Source organism: Podarcis muralis, chromosome 4, assembly GCF_964188315.1.
Source record: "Podarcis muralis chromosome 4, rPodMur119.hap1.1, whole genome shotgun sequence".
NCBI classification, from domain to species: Eukaryota; Metazoa; Chordata; class Lepidosauria; order Squamata; family Lacertidae; genus Podarcis; species Podarcis muralis.
The window spans coordinates 29,628,867-29,650,728 of NC_135658.1; the positions used below are offsets into that span (position 1 = coordinate 29,628,867).

General features: G+C 43.9%; 1 protein-coding gene across 4 annotated transcripts in view; it reads left to right on the plus strand.

Moving 5' to 3' along the window:
- The window catches only part of NBEA (neurobeachin), a 361,495-nt gene that overhangs the window by 198,640 nt on the left and 140,993 nt on the right, over nt 1-21,862 (plus strand). For all 4 annotated transcript variants that reach the window (XM_028726491.2, XM_077927142.1, XM_028726499.2 and 1 more), the window contains 2 exons: nt 3,008-3,151; nt 21,077-21,213. In XM_028726491.2, the coding sequence (XP_028582324.2) occupies nt 3,008-3,151; nt 21,077-21,213 (281 nt within the window). The remainder of the gene's footprint in view (nt 1-3,007; nt 3,152-21,076; nt 21,214-21,862) is intronic.

Here is a 21,862-nt window from a genome sequence, read left to right on the forward strand (position 1 = left end):
TGAACCCTATTTCATATATCTTAGAAAAAATGGTATGTTTAAGACTAACATGGTTTGCAGCACTCCTCATATATTTGTCCTTTATTTTTCTCATTTCCTCAGACATTATATTCTGAGTTATAGTGTAGAATGATATTTCCCATCCTTTATTTCTATTTCTTTTATTCAAGATTTCAACATTTGTTTCTTCTGTGGTTATTTACTTAGTGGTTTTCCGCAAATAAAATGTTAGTAAAACAAGAGACTAGTAAATTCCAATTCCTTTATCATGCCATAGAACTTTTAGCTAGATTCTACTCAGAGTAGACCTAGCTTAGTGATGTTCATTAATTTCAATAGGTCTAGTTTGAGTAAAACTTAGCTGAATACCATCCTTCATTTTTAATTGTGGTTTTGGTAGCATCACAAGTGCTCTGTCAGATGTAAGCATCTTAGGAAAACATTTATTATTTCAGCCATTTAAATTATGCACTTACAACCAAAAAACAAAGCCAGAGCTGCTTTATTCTGCACTAGGCCCATATACTTACTTGTCAATATACTAGAGAAAGTGATTTGTAGATTTTTATCCAGTTCAGGTTTCAAACAGGAAACCAGTGTCCTTACGTAAGGTCCTAAATACAGGTACACAGGTCAAAGTTTTAAGGCTAGAATAAACTGCAAGGAACCTAGCATCTGTAATCATTTAGGTGAACCAAACAGAGAGTAAAAATCAGTATGAGGGACCTGCTTTTCTCCTCTTTTGCATATTCCTTGCAGTGCAAATATAACCATGCCAATTCAGGAGTAAGTCCTGTTGCATTCAGTGGGGCATACCCTTAGGTAAGGAAACGGGGGGGGGGGGAGACACCCCAGTTTGTGCATTGTCACGTATGTGTACAAAAGATACCTCGTGAGCTTGTAGCCCATGGTTTGGATCCAAAGAACCACACAACCCGGTCTACAGGTCTAAGGGACTTCAGTGCTTGTGTCCCTCAAACAATAACTCCTGTTTCTCATAGCAGCTTTTGAAACAAAGGGTACTCGCAAAAGCACTTTGTGATATAACCTAGAGACTGGATTCTCATACTATCAACAGGGTTGCATTCTGGATCATCACCTTGTCTTACGAATGATAGTGAAAGGACAAAAAAATCCAGGATAATCAAGAAAAACATTCCTAGCCATTTTCCTGGGTCTTTTCTCGTAGCTTCCTAATCTTCCGATACTATCTTTGTCGAAGCTGGCAGCTTGTAAAAGCTACAAGGAAGAGATTTTTAAATTGCTTTCATATTTTTACCTCTAATGAAACATGTTAAATAAGCATACTTAAGTTGCTGTCCTGACCCCACGATGGTTCTGTCTTTAGAATGAGTTTAGGATGGTACATAGGCCCCTCTTCACTAGCAGGGCAGGACTCTGCCGTGGCAGAAGAACCAAGCAGTGCCGTAGCAGACAGAAAGCTACTGACACTTCTTCTCCCACTGCTGATAGAAGACCCCACTCCTGAAGACCTCAAATGTGGCATGTCAGGGCGGAATGGCAGAGCCTTTGTGTGTATGAGATCCAAAGCTCCACAAATCTCCTGAGGACCCCAGATGGTGCAGCAAAAAAGGAAAGATTCCCTCTCTCACTCACACACCTCTTCTGCCTTGGCTGGCTGCAGCTGACTGGGCTTTGGAATCTGCCACTCTGCAGCTCCCCAGTCCTTGATAGATTGCACTGTCTAGATGTTTCCCTGGTATTTGTATTATTTTAGAATAAATAAAATTATTTTTATTATATTTTAGAAATGCTAACAATACTAAGTACAGTTTGATTCCAAATGCATATTTGCAATCTTGCCAGTGCACTGCTATAGAGAAATTAGAAATAATCAGCTTGTATCTTTTCTTTTGAGATCCTTTAAGGAAACAAAAAACCTTCAGGAGTATGCAATTAGAACATCTGTGACAGATCTGTTTTTAACATATTTCGTACTTCAGAATCCAAGGAAGTCTGGTGGTCTGTGGAACTTGCTTGTTAATTTCTTGATGAATGGGTACTGAGGCCAAGAAGTGCACTCAGTACGGCATGTCTTCCGAAGATAGATTATCTCAAATAAATTCTATTCCCAATCAATTTTTGATTTGTTAGGTGTTAAACCACTTCTTTGTAAGGGCAGTGTTTATAAGCCTTGTAATGAGACAGCCTTCTGAGACATTACCTCTTCTTTCTGTAATTTTGATAAATGGAACTCTAATTCATAAAGGATACAGTGATTGAAGGGCAACTTTCGGTCTCCTACACTTTCATTTAGATAAATGCCTGGTATATTGTGGCAAACGGAGGTATACTCAACTGAGTGATAAATTTAAAGAACAGCCAAGCCAACAAGCTTCTACCAAACCAAAGCAGGCTAGTTTTATATGTCCTTCAGATAAATGTATGTTTAATATTGTAAAACAAAACTGATTTCAGAAAGATTTGTCTACATCATTAATCAGCACATTTGCCACATTCACCTGCGTGTCTAGTACAGTACCTTTCTGCTACAATGCATTGTCAGATTGATGTGAGAGGATTACTGCCAGCAATGACAAGCTAGTTAAAAACAAGTTGGAGCCCAGCCTTCTGTTTTGAAGTTTACTACCATGCCTTTGTTCTCTAAGAGCACACATCCCCATGCATTAAAAGTTCTGGAAAGGCTGTTTTGAAGTGTATTTTTGATAATTGATATTTGTATCAGTGGATAGATTCCATCTGTTTAGGGTTGCCATATTTCAAAAAGTAAAATTCCTGACACTCGAAGTTGTTGTTTATCTTTTTTTAGGAAGACCCCAAAATTGTTGCGCTTTTTGGGGGAAACCTTTTGGAGCTGTTTTCACTGCTTTTTCCATCGCATTGCCATACATCCGAAACCCAGGGCATGTCAGGAATTTTCCTGACATATGGCAAGCCTAATTTGCTTTGTATTGGAAAACAGGTTGTTGAGACTGATCTAAAGACCTAACAGAATTCTAAAATGTTTGTAACCTTTTTTTTATAGGCACTGAGGAAGATGTTGTGAAGTCAAAGAAAACCTTCCGAAGCCAAGCTGTTGTCAATCAGAATGCTGAAACTGAGCTCATGCTGGAAGGAGATGATGATGCTGTCAGCTTGCTCCAAGAGAAGGAGATTGACAATCTTGCAGGTAAAAATCTTTTTTAAAAAAAGTTTGATGTAAATAAATGATATAATAATTGAACTGGTTTTCTAAACTTTGCCAACTGTGTCCTGTATTGGCATTTGTGTGAGATAGTGAGCCTTGTTGTTTTGGAAGCGCTTGGTACAGATTGCAGAAGTTCCCCACTGTTTTCATCTAATTTATCCTCACAACTTTATAAAATACTGGTTAGTCAAAGATCTGATGAACCTGGGTGACTCATGTCCAAATCAATCACGCCATCTGTCATAATACACTGATAAAAAAAGATTGATCTATGTTTTAGAAAGTATATTTTGAGTGCAGTAAATTAGACGTATTAAAGGATTTTTATTGTGAAAATGTAACAAAAGGGAAAATAAGATGTATCAGCCTGACCAGTTATGTTTAGAAGTATTCCCACCCTTGTGAACATTTTATTCAGGCAGTGGGGGGTGATTTTCAAAACTTTCCCCATTTGGATTACAAGATTAGAAAACAAACCCCATGCCTGGGTTTGAATGACAGGACAAGCCAGATCATGGCTTGTTTCCTGACAGCATAGCAGGACCAGGACAAGCATATAATGCCTATGATTTCACTGGCGTGCACCATCACACTGCTTGTTTGCCTTAAATCATACTTTATTTTAACTATGGTTTAATGTGAGATGCAGACCAGGTCACTGCCAGTGAAGAGAGTTACAGGCTCATAGCAATCTGCTGTATATATAGATCAGACAACATTTTCCAGGGCTTCAGACTAAGCATGTTTTGGTAAATAATAAGTATCATTTGTTCACAAATGCGGTTGTAATCAGAGTCCAGCTCCAGCACAGCAATTGTATAAAATGATTGCTGAAACAATAAATGTCGTTAAGATCCTCTTAACATAAAAGCAGTTAATTCTGGGGCATTAATGGTAGCTTCAACACTTGAAATGAGAAGTGGTGGAGAATCTCTTCCTGGAGAAAAGTATAGTTTAACAGATACCCCATACTTCTCTGTCATCTGTCTTGCATTCAGTGTAATTACTCCTTCCCATTTCCCCATACCAGTTAATCTAGACAAGTTTTAGGTTAACTCACATTTTCTCCTAAAGTTCAATAGGCTGAAGGAAGCAGAAGGTGCTTGGCAGTTGTTAGAGATCAAAAGGAAACTTTCAGCTAGGCTTCGGATTCAAAGGGAAAAACTTTGTACCTATGTTTTACAGCAGACAGGTTTTAGTCTTGTGAATTCTGGTGGGTGTGCTGCAGGGGCGAGGGGGAAACTGCACATTCTGTGAAGTAAGTGTGAAAAATGACTTCACATTTTCAGGGTTGTTCTGACAGTTTAATATGATATGGAATAACAAAGTAGCTTATTGTAGCACAGATGGAACAATATTAGATAACTGAACTGCTAAGTATTTATTCCATCATTAATTTGTATAAATATAGGCATGATACCTTAAGTATCAGACTACTAGATTTACCACTTTATGAAGATACACTTTCAAAATCTGACCAAAAACAAACAAATGATGCGCAGTTGTTCATGCCAAATTTCATTATTCCAGAAAATACTATGTAAAATTACATTTTGTCACTTTTGAAATTGTAGTGAGGGATTGGGGTTATTCAACATGATATTTGTTAAGAAATGCCCACTTGTTCTGAAGAAAACCGATGTGATAGAAGACTACACAAAATAGCATTCCTAACTAATGCAAAATCTACATACATTGGTTACATTTAATTTAACTGAAGTCTCAGTCCTGTTTCAGTGAATACAGCAGTAGCATAATTTATAATGTTATGTAAAAGAGAGAGCCAGAGTTCCCCAAAACCTTCATTTGGGTAAATGGGTAAATGCCACAAAACACCCAGCCGGTACTTCTAATCAATTTCTTATCTGTCTTCTCATTCCTACCTACTATTTTTGCAACCCTTGCTACTGTCCTTTCTCCCTGCACAGCCACTGCAGCTACCTCTTTTTCCTTCCTGCCCAACAATTACTGATCATGTGTAGATACCTTTTGCCCATACCTATGGCGAAGCCTTACAGTTTGTGCTGTTGTTGCCTAACTCAGAGGCTCCCATGATGCTACTCTGCATTTGGCACAGGAAAAGAGAAGGGCCATACCTCTAGAGCACATGTACACTGAGATTTCTGGTCATTTTCAAGTTTCACAGCTTGACTACTTTTTGTGTAAAACTAAAGTACATAGGAATGCTTTCATTTTCTTTAGTGTTAGAATCATGTGTGGCTGAAATCTTATTACGGTTAAATAGTGTTTAACATCTGATAAATGTTCTTAAGGTTTTAAGAACAACAATAATGTAGCCACCTAATGAACTGCAGTCAACTTTATATAAAAAAAACTTTGTATTTCATCGCCTTATTTCATAATAATAAATATTTCATAATTTTCTGTTTCAATTTTAGCTCCTAAATTTCTTCCCAGACTGTTCATTTCAAGAGGCAAGTTGTTTATTGATAAATCACTTGAGAAAAATCAATAACTAGTAGTACTTTTTGGTGTCTAAAACTATGAATCAGCAGCATCTCAGTTTGCATAATTGTAGCAAATTGATTATTATTAACTTGTCTATCTGATCCGTTTATTTTTCTATGTCATAAATGTTTAAAACATGATTTTCATTAATTTTCTGAATAACAATTCTACTAACTTGTAGTTTAGAAGTATGCTCCTAGCGTTCTGTGGTCATTTACTGACAGATAGTGTAAAGATAATAAGAGTTGGTTTGAACGTGGGGCTGAATATTGAATAATCAGTAACTTCTACAACAAGTGTGATCTGTAAAGCACTGCTTTATTTCTGAACACCAGAGATCTGGACTCCAACCCTTGATGGTGATTCAGAAATAGTAAACAAGGCCATCCACTAAATTTACAGGGATATATGAAGCTGTCTTACACTGTATTAGACCACTGGCCTTTTTAGCTCACCACTATGCAAATGGGTTCTGCTTCTTCCAAGTCCCAGGCAGAGGTTCTTCTTCTGCCACCTGAAATCCTTTTCAGTGGAAGCAGTACGGATTGAAGCTGGGACCTTCTGCATGCAGAGCATAGGCTCTGCACAGGAGTTCCTGGTGTCTCTTAAAAAGCAGGGGCGTTACAAGTCCCACTCTGCTGAGCCAGGCCTACTACTTTTCCTCTTGGTTCCATCTGTGGCTCCCAACGCTGCTCTCTCATGAAAGTATCTCCTATCAACTATGATATGTGAGCAAGCCTACATGTTCTGAGGCAGTATTCCTGATTCTGGAGACAAGCCACAGGGGAATACTGTTGGCTTGTTCCTTTTTTGTAAGATTCCCAGGGGACATCTGACTGGCCACTGTTGGAAAGAGAGTGCTGGACAAAAGATGGAGACAAACAATTCTCAAGACCACGCACCAAATACAAATCAGAGGTGAGGTCTGAGCCCCAAACATCCCCTCCCCAAATTATTTCCCCTTCTAAAAACGACTCCTCTTGACTGATTTGCTGCAATGCCATTGAAGGCCATGCTCTGAATTGCTCCCCCTGATCCAACTTCTCATGTTTAAAAAAGGCCAGAGGGAAAAACAAATTCAGGCAGCCTCACACAGCAGTATTGCACACATTATTTCTTCCCTGGAAAGATTTCTTTTTCCTTTTTAGAATATGCTGTTGCAGATGTTATGACTGCTAGCTTAGAAGGCTTTTAAAAATGATAAGATCAATTTGTGGAAGATTAGTTATGAACAACTATTGTCTGTGACAGCTAAATGGAAAGCTCGTGTTCAGGGGCAGTGTACCTCTGACTATCAGGTGCTAGAGGAAAATGGGGGAAAGCTATCATCTTTGAGTTTCCAGGGAAATCTGGCTGGCCCATGTACTTCCCAAGTGTCTCCAATAATTCATGCCCCCAGATGCCCCCAGTTAACGCTTTCCTCTGCTGCCCATCCCCCAAAAGAAATCTTCCCATTTTTCCGAACCATAAGCTCTGTCTTCCCAAGTCTTTTTTCCTGGTCTCCATTTTTTTTCTTGTTCTGTTCAGAATAAGTTGGCAGGAGGATCTCTTCCCATCAGTCTTCTCCTGTCGTAACAATTCTGTTTTCTCCTCCAGATAGGAGAATGAAGGTGTGGAATTTTAAAATGGTCAGCTGCTGTCCAATAAGCAAGTCTGCACCACTGCCCAGGTAGCAAACCTGCCCTTTTAACTCATCCCCTTTCCCAGTGCCACAGCACAAGTGCCCATGAAATACTTTGGACTAATTTATAGGAGCCCGCAGAGAGTAAATTCATTTTGTACCGCTGTGTTGGCATACTAGTGCCAGAGGGTACACCCACTCTGAGCTTTAAAAGCAAAACCCTAAGTTTAAAATTATGTCAGTTGCACACATGTGCTTAGATATTTTAAGGATTCCCCCCTCTTTTCCAAAATGGTAGGTGACAGTGTGCTATGCAGACTGAATAAGAAACTCTGCACCTGCACTAAGTGCACCCAGTGATTCTGGGTTCTGTAACATTCTTTTTTTTTTTTAATCCATAAATTGACTGCGAACTCTTCTTCGGCTAGGGAAAGGTCTAATGGTTGATTTACTGGGAAATACTGTAATAAAGAAAGAAAAACATTTAGTAACTATTCAGGTGTATGATACTTATTGTAGAAAGCTGCAACATTGTAATTATCCTATGCAAATTGCTTTCTTGGTCCTCTGGTACCTTGCATGTTGGCCCTTTTCCAAGCTTGTTTGCAGCACTCATTAAGATGTGGCACAAACACCTCCCATCTTGCAGTGGCATTGCGCCCCTGCCTTTGTCTGTTCCACCCCAGGCTCATCACAGGTGTCTGCCACTTACTAGCTCCCTTGCCCCTTGTGTGCACATAGGTATTGCCACCCCAAAAGGTAAGTGTCTCATTAGTCATTCACTTAGCTTCTCCCATCCTCCTCTTTGGGTGCTGGGTGGCATTTTTTTCAGAGGGCTCATCTTTCCCACTCCGTTGCCTGCTATCCAGGTGGCTGACAGTTTTGAAAGGTGGCAAGCAAAGCAGAGCTCTGTGTCTTCTACATCCATGTCTAGCTCTTACCTGTAGCCTCAACAGAGCTCCTGTTCTAGGGAAACTGTAGCTCACTGCTGTGCAGCCAAAGAGAAAGTGGGACAGTAGTGTGATGTGCCAGGTTATAGCTGAGGTTTCTGTCTCGTTTCTTAGCAGAGAGAGAGGAGTGAGGGATGGATGTCATCCATCTCTATCTGATTCCAGCTCCCTCCTGTCTTTCTGGCTTCCAGCTTGAAGGCAGGACAGAACTGCAGGAACAGCTGGCTTAGCACACTGCTGTGGGGACTGTCCATCCTGAAGGCAGATGGAGGAATTGGGGAAGGCAAGCAGAGCAGGAAATAGGTGATTCCTCCTTGGATAATTACTTAAATGGCTACGCATATTTACATGATTGAAATATTTGTCTGGTTTTTTTGTTTGAAGATTTGTGAATTTTTAAATTTCCCTCTGGACAAGCTTCAGCAATTTTTAGCAACACAGATTTAGATGTAGAGATGTGGCCCATGTGCCCACTAGGGCTCTCCTGGCACTTTCCTGCTTCAGCCCTTGCACTTCTTAAAAGTCGATCCTGAAGACTGGAGAGCCCTCTAGTTCAGTGTAGGGCAGGGATCAGCAAGGTTTATGTTGCCTGGGCCGGATTGGTCCCACGGAGATCCCTCTGTGGGCCGGACCGTGCGCATGTGTGAGTGCCCACAATTTTCAGCGTCTGCGCATGCACAGATGAGATTTTCGGCACCACGGAAGTGAGTCCCCGCTCCGTACTGCACTGGTTTAGTGCAGCGCACAAGCAGGCAGCTTGGTTCGGGAGCGGCTTGTGGGCTGGTCAAACAACCTCCGCAGGCCGCTTCCGGCCTATGGGCCTTAGGTTGCTGACCCCTGGTGTAGGGCTATTTGAAAATGTGCTGTTTGAAACAATTCAGAAAACATCAACTAAGCTATCATTCCAGCCTCTCCTTCCCCCTACCAACACAACTCCATTCGTTGAAAATGAGCCCAAATGAAAAACATCTGGAAGTTCGTCATTTCCCCCAAACCTAGGGCAGTATTCAGCTAAACAGTTTCACTAGCTCATTGAGGTTTAGTTCCCTGTTCTGAGGGATCACTCACCTCCAGAGCAGATTTAGGGTGTGCACGGAAAGAAGAGAGGGTGAGGAAGTTTGGTTGGGCCACTAAAAGTCTTTGTGCTGGCAGAACTGTCCAGTTGTGGCAACCACTGAAAATACTTTTATACATGACTTTGTGTTGACTAGCTGGAAGCATAGCATAGGAGTGAAGTCTTGGCTGCTTATTGACAGTGACTGAATTAGGTGGAGGCTAGTGCAGAATCACTTCAATTTGTCTCGTTATTTGGGGTACACACAGAGCCAATGGACATCCCCACAACTTGTACACCCATGAGCCCTTCTTATGTGAGATGATGCATCTATTTTGTACTCTGCTACTAACATCCACATTAAAATATATTGAAATGTTCCTTAGAGGCAAAAATGGCAGTGATTAAATAATAAAGGCAGACTTACCAAGAGATTCTGGGAAAAGATAGTATAAAGAATAGAAAGACAGGTGCTTTTGTCTAGCAGTTTGATTTTTTTTTTCCATGTTCTATTTCAGGATGTTTTATAATGAATACACACACACACACACACAGAGAGAGAGAGAGAGAGAGAGAGAGAGAGAGAGAGAGAGAGAAAGTGTTCATCATGTTTATTCAGTCACAATTTTATGTGACTAAGACTGAACTAACAATAGTTCATGGCCATGTATGAATTGGTATATTCGTTTTAAAATTTAGAAGTGTTCATGATTTAGAAGATGGTGGCTAACTAATTCACCACCATCACTTTAATGGTAAAAGCTAAAATTTCTGTAACTTTCAGATATGATATTCTGATTAGAGGTAAGGGGTCTTTACTTAAGAGTACAATCCTATGCATTTCTACACAGAAGTAAGTCCCACAGAGTTCGCTGGGGTTTATCCCCACAAGATCGCAGCCTTAGTACCATACAGCAGATGTGAAATGACCTTTCCAATGCACCACTTCATTTAGGGCTGCTTCAAGTGACAGTAGTACCTTTATCATCTGCAACCCCATAGGCAGCCATGAGTGTAAGTTCTAAAGCACAAGACAGAAATTTGATTGGCAGGCAAGCTGCATTTTTTCTGGCCCAGCCTTAGCTCATCTATCATCACTTACCAAAAACGTTATAAATATATTTTTCATTCATGTTCCTGTAAAACGTTGAGAGGACAAAAGAACAAATCTAGACTCTTATAGGAAACTCTTTATCCAAAATGGTCACAGTTTCTGTGCCAGATGCAGATGATTAAAAGTAGTTCTTGGCCATTGCTGATACATGATCACCTGGCAGCAGATGAGAGGGGCTTTTAACTTTGTCCACATCCATGTTAAATCCATGTGAACTGTTAGTTTTTAGCACAGTTCAAAAGCATTGTTTCAACTTTATCTGCACTAGAAAGGAAGAACCAACATTTTTCAGAGTGTCATGGGGCAAAACTATAGTGTATGTTGGCTCTGCAGTACGATCTAAGTTGTTTTAATGAGCAAATAACTATATGAGCTTGCTGTAGGGGAGAAAAATACCCAGAGTTTACTAAAATAAGCACAACTCAGTAGATGCCTTCAAGTATATATAGCAAAAGTATGTCTCAATGTTTGCAGCAATATTGAGAGGAAATGCTTTCTCTGTAAACATACGCAATATGTGTAAGTGTGAAGAAATAACAGGCTCCTGAATTTATATGCAAGTTACCCTTGAAATCTAGACTATGCATACACCATGTGGTAGATTTCCCCCTTTAATGCTAAATAGTCCTTTTTTGCACTTTTGCACAGTTAATTTTATTGTGTACATCACTGATAAATTCATTTTTGAAGCTGTTTGTTGGCCAGTTTGTCAGGAACAGAGTTGCTGGAATTCTTTAGTTTTTGCTTTTGATACAGATGGGTGGAAATAAGTTCTTGAAAACTTAAATTTCACCAGTTATGCAGCCAAAAGTCAAATTCCACTTGATCTTTATATTAAAGAACAAAAATAGTAAAACTGTGGTGTGTTACATATTCTTAGAATTTCTGCATGAGCTTAGAGTTCATTGTTTTCTATAACCGTTACTTTACAGACTACATGTTAGTGAATATTACTTATTTTATTTGTTGACTATTTTTCTTTAAATAATACTGTCTACACATCAAGGGAATTCTCCAGCATCTAACTGGCTTATGTTCTGCATTTTTACTTTGTTTTGTAAACTATCCGTAGCTTTACAAACTATACTGAGGAACAATTAATTTCATTTGATACATTTGATAAAACATAGTTGCAAGAAATTCTCCCAAATAGGTACATAACAGTAGCAAAAATAAAAACAAAGTGCAGGATCGAGACCATGGACATAGCGTCTTCACACACAGAGTATTCCCAAAGGCTCAGTAGAGTCCTGTCTCTCCATTCTCCCTCTCTCCCTCACATACTGGGACAATGCAAATATGCAATTAATGGTCTGTGCACACCTCCCTTATCCCATCCAACCATTCCTTTTGCCCCGATACATGTTTCTCATGCTGAGTAACATTGACAGAAAACAAAGTGCCAGATGGGGATATAGGAGGCAGACATGCTCCTTTGATTCCCCTTACTATCCCATTTGTGCATTTGTGTTCACACCTGTATTTCTGTATACAGCTCGGAGCCTATGGCAATCTTCTCTATGTGAATACTACATGTGCAGTGGGCAGATTGTTCCCTGTGTGTCTACATCTTGTAGAAGAATGTTTTTTTTATTCTTTAGGCTTTTATACAAGTTCATTGAAACTGTCTTTACATTCTCCCACCCTTCTAATTCTTGCCATTTTACAATATGCTGGTTGTATATATAGATTTTCAAAATGACTTACAGCGTAATCCTAAACTATGCCCTGCACAGGAGTGAAATCTTATTCAGTGGGGCTTACTCCCAGTTAAGTGTGATTACAACTGGAGCCCTAAAAAGTTTATTCTAAACTAAATAGCACCTTGATCTTAAAGTTACTGATTTAGAAGCAAATCCTATTGCTTCTAGTTAACAACAGTGCTTGATGTGGTTTGGCGGTCCACCAGTAGGTATCCCATCTGAAAATGGACCATAAGTTCTATACCTTGTCATTTTGGGGCAAACGTCTTCACATCTGGGTTGTTTCTGAAAATTATTTTGTTCTTCAGCTGTCTTCTTTTTAGTCTTGAACAATTTTTAAATGCCAATTATAATATAGTAATCTGGGGAAATTGACTATTTCAGGTTGACTTTTTTTTAAGAGACAAAAATTGATCTTGCATCCTAAGTTCATTAATACTTTGGAAATTTATTGTTCTTCTGAAAACATTCCTTTTCAGGGCCAACATATTTTTGTTCTTTTGTTTTAGTTAAAAGAAGCATTAGATTCTAAAGTGCCTAAATTATTTTAACTTTATAAAAAATCCTTATTACCTATTTATTAAATTATTTGATACTGCACTGGAACATAGCAGCTTGTTAAAAAAACAAAACCATACAAAACCATACTGGTGGATTAATATGTGTAAAGCCATCTGCAGAATTTAATTGCAATAGCACCAAGAGGTCCGGTACTATTTAGTTGCTTTATTAGCTATTTTATGCTTTAAATGCCTTCACTGAAATTAGAAACACTGTTCTGGCAGCTACATAAAATTGGGGCTAATGATTAACAGGAAAAGGGAGTGATCCAGTAAGCACTACTTCTGTGCAACCTGCGTTTCCATTTATTCGCAGCAGGACTTGAGCAGTAGCACTCCCAATGCACATCCTGTTGAGCACTGTAGAGAAAGTGCTCCCGTCTTTAGCAGAACAAATCCTGTCTTTGTTTTCCCGGAAGTAATTCCCAATGAGTTCGGTGGGTCTTGTGCCCCGAACTGCTGCCTTAGGCTACAATCCATACCTGGCAATGCACACCAGGAATCCAGTGGGGCTCATGTCGAAGAACTCCCTCGTGGCTTCTGCTCTTTAAGCTGTGTGAGCTTGTACAATTTAGTTTGCATCGACCGACCTTCATTAGAAGTCTTCCAACAAGCCAAACGAAATTCAGAAGGTGTTGCCTCCTGAATCTATACCCGACTCTTTCTTCCCTGTCACTCTTGCGTGTGTTTTGCTTAAAAGATGTCTAAAGGTCAATCTCGCCGTTTCTTTCTGGAGACGCGGCGCGCGTGTTCCCCAGGCGTCACTCGCCCCGGGGCCCTTTGGCTGCGCGCAGAGGACTCTGAGAGCCCTGGCGCCTCTCCGCCGCTCGGCCTGCCGCTTCTTCGGCTGGGCTGCTGGGGACGCCCAAGCGGGGATCCTCCGTCCAAGCCCCGGCGCGGCGGCTCGCCGCGGCCTGCCGCCCTTTGTTCTTCCGTCCGCCGAGGGACAACAAAGCGGACGGGCCTCCCTGGACCAGTCACGGCCGCCGGGGCCGGGCGGGCGCAGGTGGGAGCATCTGCAGCTCCGCGGCGCGATTTGGCACGGTCCCGGTGGACATGGAAAGAGGCTCCTGGCTTCTCGGGGGCAGCGCTCAAGCTTGTGCGGATAAGTGGGTGGGGGTGGCGGGGTCTCACTTCTTTCCCCTGCTGTTTTGGACTTGGGAGTGTGGCGCTTCCCCCCTCCCCAAAGGGGTGGAATTGCTTGGATCGGCAGCGCCTGGCGCGCTCTCCATCCAGTCCATGCCCGGTGCGCCGCGTTATTGTTTTGGGGAGCCGTTTGGGAAGCGGAGCCAATGCCGCGCTGCTATCTCGGGGCCATATGGAGAAGCTGCACTATTTTGATTACGCCTGGTGTAAACATTTTAATGTCGGATCCTTAAAATCCAGAGCCTCTCCCAAAGGGGATTAGAACATAATCCTCTCGCTCTATAGCTGGAGTGGATTAATTTCGTATTCTCTCAGTGGCGGGTTTGCTCCCTGAAGGCTCGAACAAAAAGACTCCGCGCTCCTTAAATGTGCCGTGGTATTGGGACTTGTAATTGGAGATTTCCAAAGGACAAGTGTAAAAATGACACACTATTAAGAAGGAGCGTTTCATTCGGTGCCTTTTCAGCGGGCGGGCGGGAGGGAGGGGGGCGCTTCAGAGGCTCCGAGTGAAATATGTGAAATGTTACACTCAGGTTATGATGTGGGGGAGGGGCGCCAAGTGCCTTTGGATCCCTGTCCTTTTGCTAACCTCACCCAGAAGGCCCAATCCATCCCGCTATAATGCCAAGGGGCAACTGGGAAGGGGGCATCTGCCCCCTCCTCACTTGCGCTGTCCCTCCGCGTGTCCAGCGGAGATCGTCCTCCCCTGCTCGGAGAGCGCGCAGGTAGAGGCTGCTTGACCTTTGAGCAGTCGCCCCTCCCTTTGCCTGGCAGCTTGTGCGCTGGACGCGTTCCCGGATCCTATGATCTCCTCCTGCAGGCCCTGGGCGAGGAACCCCTTTTCGAAGGGGCTGGAGAAGCAGCCACAGTTCCAACGCCAATCCTACAAGCTGGACCCTGGCAACATGCCCTCTACTTTATTACAATCTGCCTAAATTGGGAGAGAGTACGCCACGGGTAGGGCATATTTGCGAAGCAGTAGCGGAAACTCCTAGCCAAGCCTAAGCCTGACCTCTCCTCTTCCTGTGTGCTAAAGCCAGCAGCGTAACTCAAGTGGTGGCGGCGAAGCGGAATTCGACCAGGGAGTGCTTTTTAAAATACACTCCAATGAAGCAGTCCAATTACATAAAGTTTATTCAAGACAGTTATAAAAGCAAATTAAGAGGGAGCTCATCAGTTGGTGTGATAAAGACAACAAAACAGTTTCTGGCTAATCAGTCTAGTGCAGTCTAGTTTAGCCATGTCATTTGCATCCTCTCCTTGCTCACCCTGAGAAAAGTGAAGTCTTGGATATCTATTGACTATGCCATTAACCCTTTCGTTTCAGGAGAGGGGGTTGAGTTCTCCTATAGGAATAAAGAGACCAGTGCACCTCTGCACATAAGGCAAAGGTTGCAATTTTCACAGTCTTAACTCCAGAGATGAGATTCACATAATCAGGTACAGTATTGTTTGAGAGGATAGGCTATCAGCACTGGGAATACCCTAGAAAGGTGAAAATTAAGAAGGATGCAGATTGTGGATTTAAGAAATCTTGGAAGGACATAATCTGAGAAATCTCTTGATATGCCTTATAGTTATTCCAGCCAAATAGATACAGGGTTCTTAAAAGTGTGCAGAAAACATTGGTTATAAATCTAGGGTGGCCAACCTGGTAACATTCAGATGTTGCTGCACTTCAACTCCTATCAGCCCCAGCCACAAGTCTAGTGGCCAGGAATCATGGGAGCTGTAGTCTAACCATATCTTGAATTTACCTCTAAGTGATAAGCAAATGTTCATTTGCTCTTACTGCTGAGTATATTGTTCATCATTGTACTTTTTTCAAGCACTGAATTAAAAGCCTGATTTTTTTAATTGTTTAATTGTATTGTTTTGTGGGCTCACTATTAGATGCCACTATCTGGACTAGTCCAGAGGTGTCTAGAGCACCATCTGCTCCTGTTTACTTGGATGAGTTTAAATTGTCGCAGCCTGATGTTGGCAGACCTCTTGGAAGAGGGTCTGGCTGATCACTTGTCCTTTCAACTCTTGCCCATTGTGATGTATGAGAGTGAACCTGAGGGGTTTAACAGCATAGGTCCAGGGAGTGGTGAATGTCATGTTGCAGAAGGATGGGGTACCATTGGCTTTTAAAGATATAGTGTTGTGTCCTCTCCTTCAGAGGAACTTCCTGGACTTAGAACTGTTGAATAACTATTGCCCAATTGCTAACAATCCCTTTTAGGCATGATGCTCAAGATTTTTGTGTCAGTTCAACTTACAGGTGTGCTTGGAAGAAGTGGATTACAGTCTGGGTTCAGGCCCAGTTATGGCACCAAAGCTGTCATGGTTGTCCTAGTGCTACCTTGTAGGCATTTGATACTGCACACCATAGCTTGGAGCAGTTTCATGAATTGGAAATGGAGCCCCTCTGCACTAAACTGCTGTTGTTTCACTCCTACCTTCATGCTTCCAGAGACTTATCAATGTTGAACTATAACTTGACATCATAGGAGTTTGGTGACCCACAGGGATCACTCTCGGCCCTCATGTTATTCAACATATGCGAAGCTGTTGGAGGATGTCATCAGGGGAGTTGGAGTGAGGTATCAGCTGATGACCTTGAACTCTATGTCACTTTACCACCTGAATCAGAAAATGCAGTTCAGGTGCTTGATGTGGACCAATAAATTGAAATTTGATTCCATACAAAATGGAGATGTTGTGTGTTGCAGGCCTGTGGGAAGTGTGTAAACAACCTGTTCAGTTTGGAGTGGCACTACCCTAGAAACAACAGGTTTGAAGCTTAAAAATGCTCCTAGACCAAACGCTGCCACTGGAAGTTGGCTTTAGTAACTAGGAATACTTATTTTTGGACAGAGATGGTCTGGCTATAGTGCTCTGGTAACCTCAGGGCTGGACTACAGTACTGCATTATACATGAAGCCTGCATTATACATCAACCCTTGAAGACTGTTCCAAAGCTACAGCAGTTGCAAAATGCAGCAGCCAGGGGGCTGGTAAGAATTCCTAGTTAGCCACAAATTACAGGAGTTCAGAGCATGGTTTCCCTAGTCGTTTTGTGTATTGTGGAATGAATCCCATCTGTAAATTGGGATAGTTTGACTAACTGAGAAGTTGGCGTTCCGTGTCATTTTTCCAGAATATCATTTACAGCCCTGAAGAGGTATTGGAACTTGTTTTCTGAGCAGGTTTTGTGGCTTAATGCATGAAACCCATCTAGCTATGTGTGACTGGTGGATTTGGATGATTAGGTGAGCTCAGAAGTTAGCATTCCAGAGCATTTACTCTGTTTATGACCCAGAGCAGGTAGTTCTGTGGAATATTTTTGTGGTTTATATTATATATGTGACTTGTGAATGTGACAGATCTAGTTAGCTCTGAAGTTGTTGTGCCCTGGCCATTCCTCTCTTACAGATGGGTTCTGGTTGTGAAGGGGTTAATACATAATATCTGACAGGTTTCCATTCTAAAATATTACGTCTAACGCAACTTCCCGGTTTGGGCATTCCACCGTGTTCCATAGGAAAGGGACCATAAACCAACAGTAAGGAAAGTATCAGTTGGTAGAGCATGAGACTCTTAATCTCAGAGTTGTGGGTTTGAGTCCCATGTTGGGCAAAATATTCCTGCATCCCAGGGGATTGGGCTAGACGACTCCGTGGGCCCTTCCAACTTTACAATTCCATGATTCTATGTGGATTTCCCTTACTGGACTCTTCCCCACCACCCCACCCAGCAAGAGAGGGCCAAGCAAGCAAGTGGAATGGTGGTTGCTCTTGCCACCTCTCCCTGGGTGGCTCTTCAGGGCCCAGTCCCCACTCTCCAGCAGACCCGGGGGGGGGGGGATGAGTTGAGAGAGGTACAGATGTTCTTGCGAAGGGCATCCACCATCTTTCATTGCACTTTCTTCAAGTGCCCCCACTGGGCCAGATAAGAGATTGTCAGTGATCAAAGCGAGGAAGCTGCTCCTTGTAGTCACCGGTCAGTCACCCACTTTTTGTTGGGGAGCAGGAAGCAGCTGCCTTCTGCTTTGAGGGGGGGGGTGGCAGAAGCAATGGGCTGGCGAAGCCCCAAAGCAAGGGGTGGTGGCTGGGTAAAAGGACCAGCACTTAACAGACCACCCCCAGACACAAGGGCCCAGAATGCTGCCTCTGCTTTCCATCTCTGATACCTCCTCGCTGGGATAATATCAAGGCTTGCTTACTTACATGGGTTTTGATAATGAAATAATCAGGAATATTCATGCTGCTAAGTAACACCCCCCACCACCACCGCTTTCTTCCCTTTAGCGAAAAAAAAAAGTTAATAGAAACATCTTGTGATCCTTCGAAACGCCGCTGGTTTGAGTGGTAGCTGTTTTTGCCTAGTTCAGGCTCGTATAGGATTCACAAGGTCGTTTGTTCAGAGCGCTTGGAAGTGTGAGGGGTTCCTCGCAGGCTTTTTGCTCTGAAATCTCCGCGATGCACTTATTTCCAGCAGCTATTCTGAAAATTAAACCCGGCTTGCCACTGTCATTCTCCCTTGTGCACCCACGCCCCGCACACAAAAGATTTAGGCATTCTCTCTCTCTCTCTCTCTCTCTCGATGAAGAAAAAGATTTCTTGTTATAGTCTCTGGCCTCCTGACCGCGAACTACCAGCCACTTCCTTTTTATTTTGCCCATATAACAAGCGGGGAGCCGGGAGGTAATTGGGTTAACTACCTGATCTTCCTTCTGGGAGCGCGCAAGGCCCACTAAACGCCTTCTTATCATGATCGACTATCACGCGGCTCCCCAACTGCATCATCTTTAAGGGACTTTTTTTTATTTTCTCGCCGAGGCCTGTAAAGCCCCGGCGCTCGGGTGGCGAGGAAGGGTTAAAGGCAGACGGGGGCGGGGAGAGGAGAGGGGCCGGGGTGGCGATCGCAGAGGGGCGGAGAGAAGCAGCAGCAGCAGCAGCAGCAGGGCCCGGGAGCTGCTGCTGCCTGGAGAGCTCGGCCTGCCATTACGCACAAAGGCGAGGGGCCTGGGGAATCGAAACCCAAATCCACTTGTAATCGCACGAGAGAATCGCGCGTAATTACTCGAGCGACCGAGATTAAGATTGATGAGCCTTTAAAGCGCCGTTTCGGATCGATCCGCTGCCCTAAGCAGGAGCCCCGCCGGCCAGGAGGGCGGCCCGCTTGCCGGCCTGCTTGCTTCCTCTCTCGCCGAGCGCCACTGGCGCTGTCCGGCCGGAGGGGGAGGCGGCAGGGAGGACGGAGCAAGGGCGATGCCCAAGCCCCGCGCGTATGGTCCGCATCAGCTGACCGGGGTGAAGAGGCCAGGCTGGCCTATTAGGCGCGGGGAAAACAAGAAAATGAACGAAAATAGAGTTTGTCTCCATATTATCCAGCCCCTGGTGGGCTGGCTTGAGAGCTATCAGAGGCGGGAAGCCGAGCGTTGCCTAGGGCTGGGTGGAGAGGAGGGAAGGAGGCGATGCTTGGAAGGGAGGGAAGTTAGCGCTGAAATGAGGCCTGCCACGCTCTCCGTCAGGCCGAGAGACGGGCTGAGGCCGGGCTAAGTGGCGGGTAGGATGGGGAGCTTCCAGCGGGATCCGTAGAGGCAGGAGACGGGGCTCTGGTGAAGGGCAGAGCTTGGCAGCGCAAATGGTGGTCGGACCGAGCGCCAGCCAGTCAGCCCCTACCTCAGCTGCCTTCCCCACAGAAAAGAAGCCGGGGAAAGGCTGCTGGAGAGACACCAGAAACCAAATCCGACCGAGCACATCATTTCACACACACACACACACACACACACACACACACACACGAAATTAACAGTCTCAGCACCTAAAAGAAAAAACAACAGTACCAGCAGCCAGATAATACTATGCCTTATTACTTCCCAGTTTCTAAAATGTGGCATCAGTGTATTGCATTTCATGTTATTCGAATAGATGTTTCGGTTTATTTATCCGTAAGATGGTCTTGGCTCAATATCCCATTATTCCATGTATTTATTTTTATGCGATCTGCATAGATCTCGAGATGGAATTTCCAATAAGTACGTTTAGGATCCGGATGGGAAGTCTCCTTAGAGTCAATGTAATAGCGGTCCGCAAACAGCAAACAGCCTTATGGCACCTTAAATGTTAACACATTTATTATGGCATACGCTTGTCAGGCCATAAGATGCCTGGTTCCTATTACTGGTCCTCCTGCTCTGAGGAGCCCCACGGCGCTTGGCTCTAAGGTTGCCGTCGCCAGGACTCTAACTAGGCAGCCTGACCCGCCTAATACAGCCGGATTCGCCTCCCTCGGAAACCTGCAGAGGATTGCGTTGCACAGTACTAGAAATGCCCAAATAATTTCGGGGTTTTCTTGCAGGTTTGAGCTACGATTCTGTGCACATTTACTTGGGAGTAAACCCCGATGAATTCTGTAGAATATACATGCGTGTAAGCAAGTTAGAATAACTCTGAATCTTTTTGTTTTGGAGTAATTATGCTCTCAGCATTAACATTTCAATAAATTTCAGAGGGAGAGAGATTGTTTCTGGCGTCTCTGCGGAGACAAATCGTTTTCTTTATAACAACTGTTTGTTTCACAATAAAGGCTGCACTTTATTTTACACACACATACACATTTTCTGCACAGAGAGAGCCTTAGTCTGGCATCTGATGTCTCGCAGATAGTTTTATGATGTAGAAAACACTCCATTGCCTAACGTCCAGAATAATAAAAAAGAAGTAAAACATATTCGATATGTGTGGTGCATAATTTGTATTGTAATTTTATGACTAGATAAAGGAAGCGTAAATCTAAATATATTTTATTGGAAGCCCCTCTGATTTTTATTCCGTGACACTGCTTTTCTAAATGCTCGCTGCCCGTCTTAGGCTGCGCTTCATACACACGTGCAAACCGGTAAATTTGTTGAATTGAGTGGGACCTGTACTCGACCTTTATGGGATCGGGCTTCGAGATTAGGAAGAGAGGGGCTATTTTCATCAGCGGGCTGTGATCTCCCCACCCGCACCCCGCTAGTATTCTCTTTAGGTGAGGAGACCTACACACAGCCTAGTTCTTGGGTGTTGTTTTGTTTGAAAGACCTATAAAGTGGCCTGCTGTTCCGATGGTCCGCCGACCATCCTTTGAGGTTCAGGCGTCCCGCTTCCTGAAGCCTCTTCCTAGGTGTCCCGGGAGCGCTCTGTAGGCATCCCTCGCCTGAGTCGGACGGCTTCCTCGCTCCGCTCTGCCGTCGTCGGGCAAAGCGGCCGGCCTGTCTTTCGCAGCCTCCTCACGCCGCTCCGTCTTGTCTTGCAGGCCCCGTGGTCCTCAGCACGCCGGCCCAGCTCATCGCGCCGGTGGTGGTGGCCAAGGGCACCCTCTCCATCACCACCACAGAGATCTACTTCGAGGTAGACGAGGAGGACCCGGCCTTCAAGAAGATCGACCCTAAAGTGAGTACAGGATCCAAGTGGGGGGGGGAGGGGTGGTTTCCCATAACCATGAATTGAGGAATGCTCCCAAGTGCCTGGAAGCGCCCCTCTCCTTGCCCTCCTTCGTTTGATTCCGTGGCTGTTTTATTTAAGAGCGCGGCGCGTTAATGATGTAAAATCCGCTCTTACTCCCGCGCTCGCTTTTTAACAAATCTCTCCCCCCCCCCCCGCACTTCCCCCCGAAGGCCTTTGTATGAACGTGGGCAGATTTAGCAGTTAAGCCAATTGCTCGGAAATCCCTCGAGGTAATGGCGGGCCCGCACTCCAGCCTCTTTCCTCGGGCACCCGCGGCAGACAAGGAGACGCGCTCCCTCTCCGTCTGCCTTCGATGCAGTCCCCAGGGACTGGAGCTTCCGCTTCTGCGCGGGTGCGCGGTGCAGGGGCGCGCGGAGCAGCTATTGCACAGCCTGGGCCTGTAGGAACTAGCAAGCTTGGGGTGCGCAAAGGCAGAATCTCTCCCGAAGACCCCTGGAGCAAGGAGATAGAGCGGAGATTTGCCTTGTTACAGAATTCAAAAGTTCACGTCCATGTCGTTTTCCTTCTCTCCAGATCTATAGTGATATTGTTACTTTAATTTCACTTTCGTAGCCTTGTGTAAATACACACTATT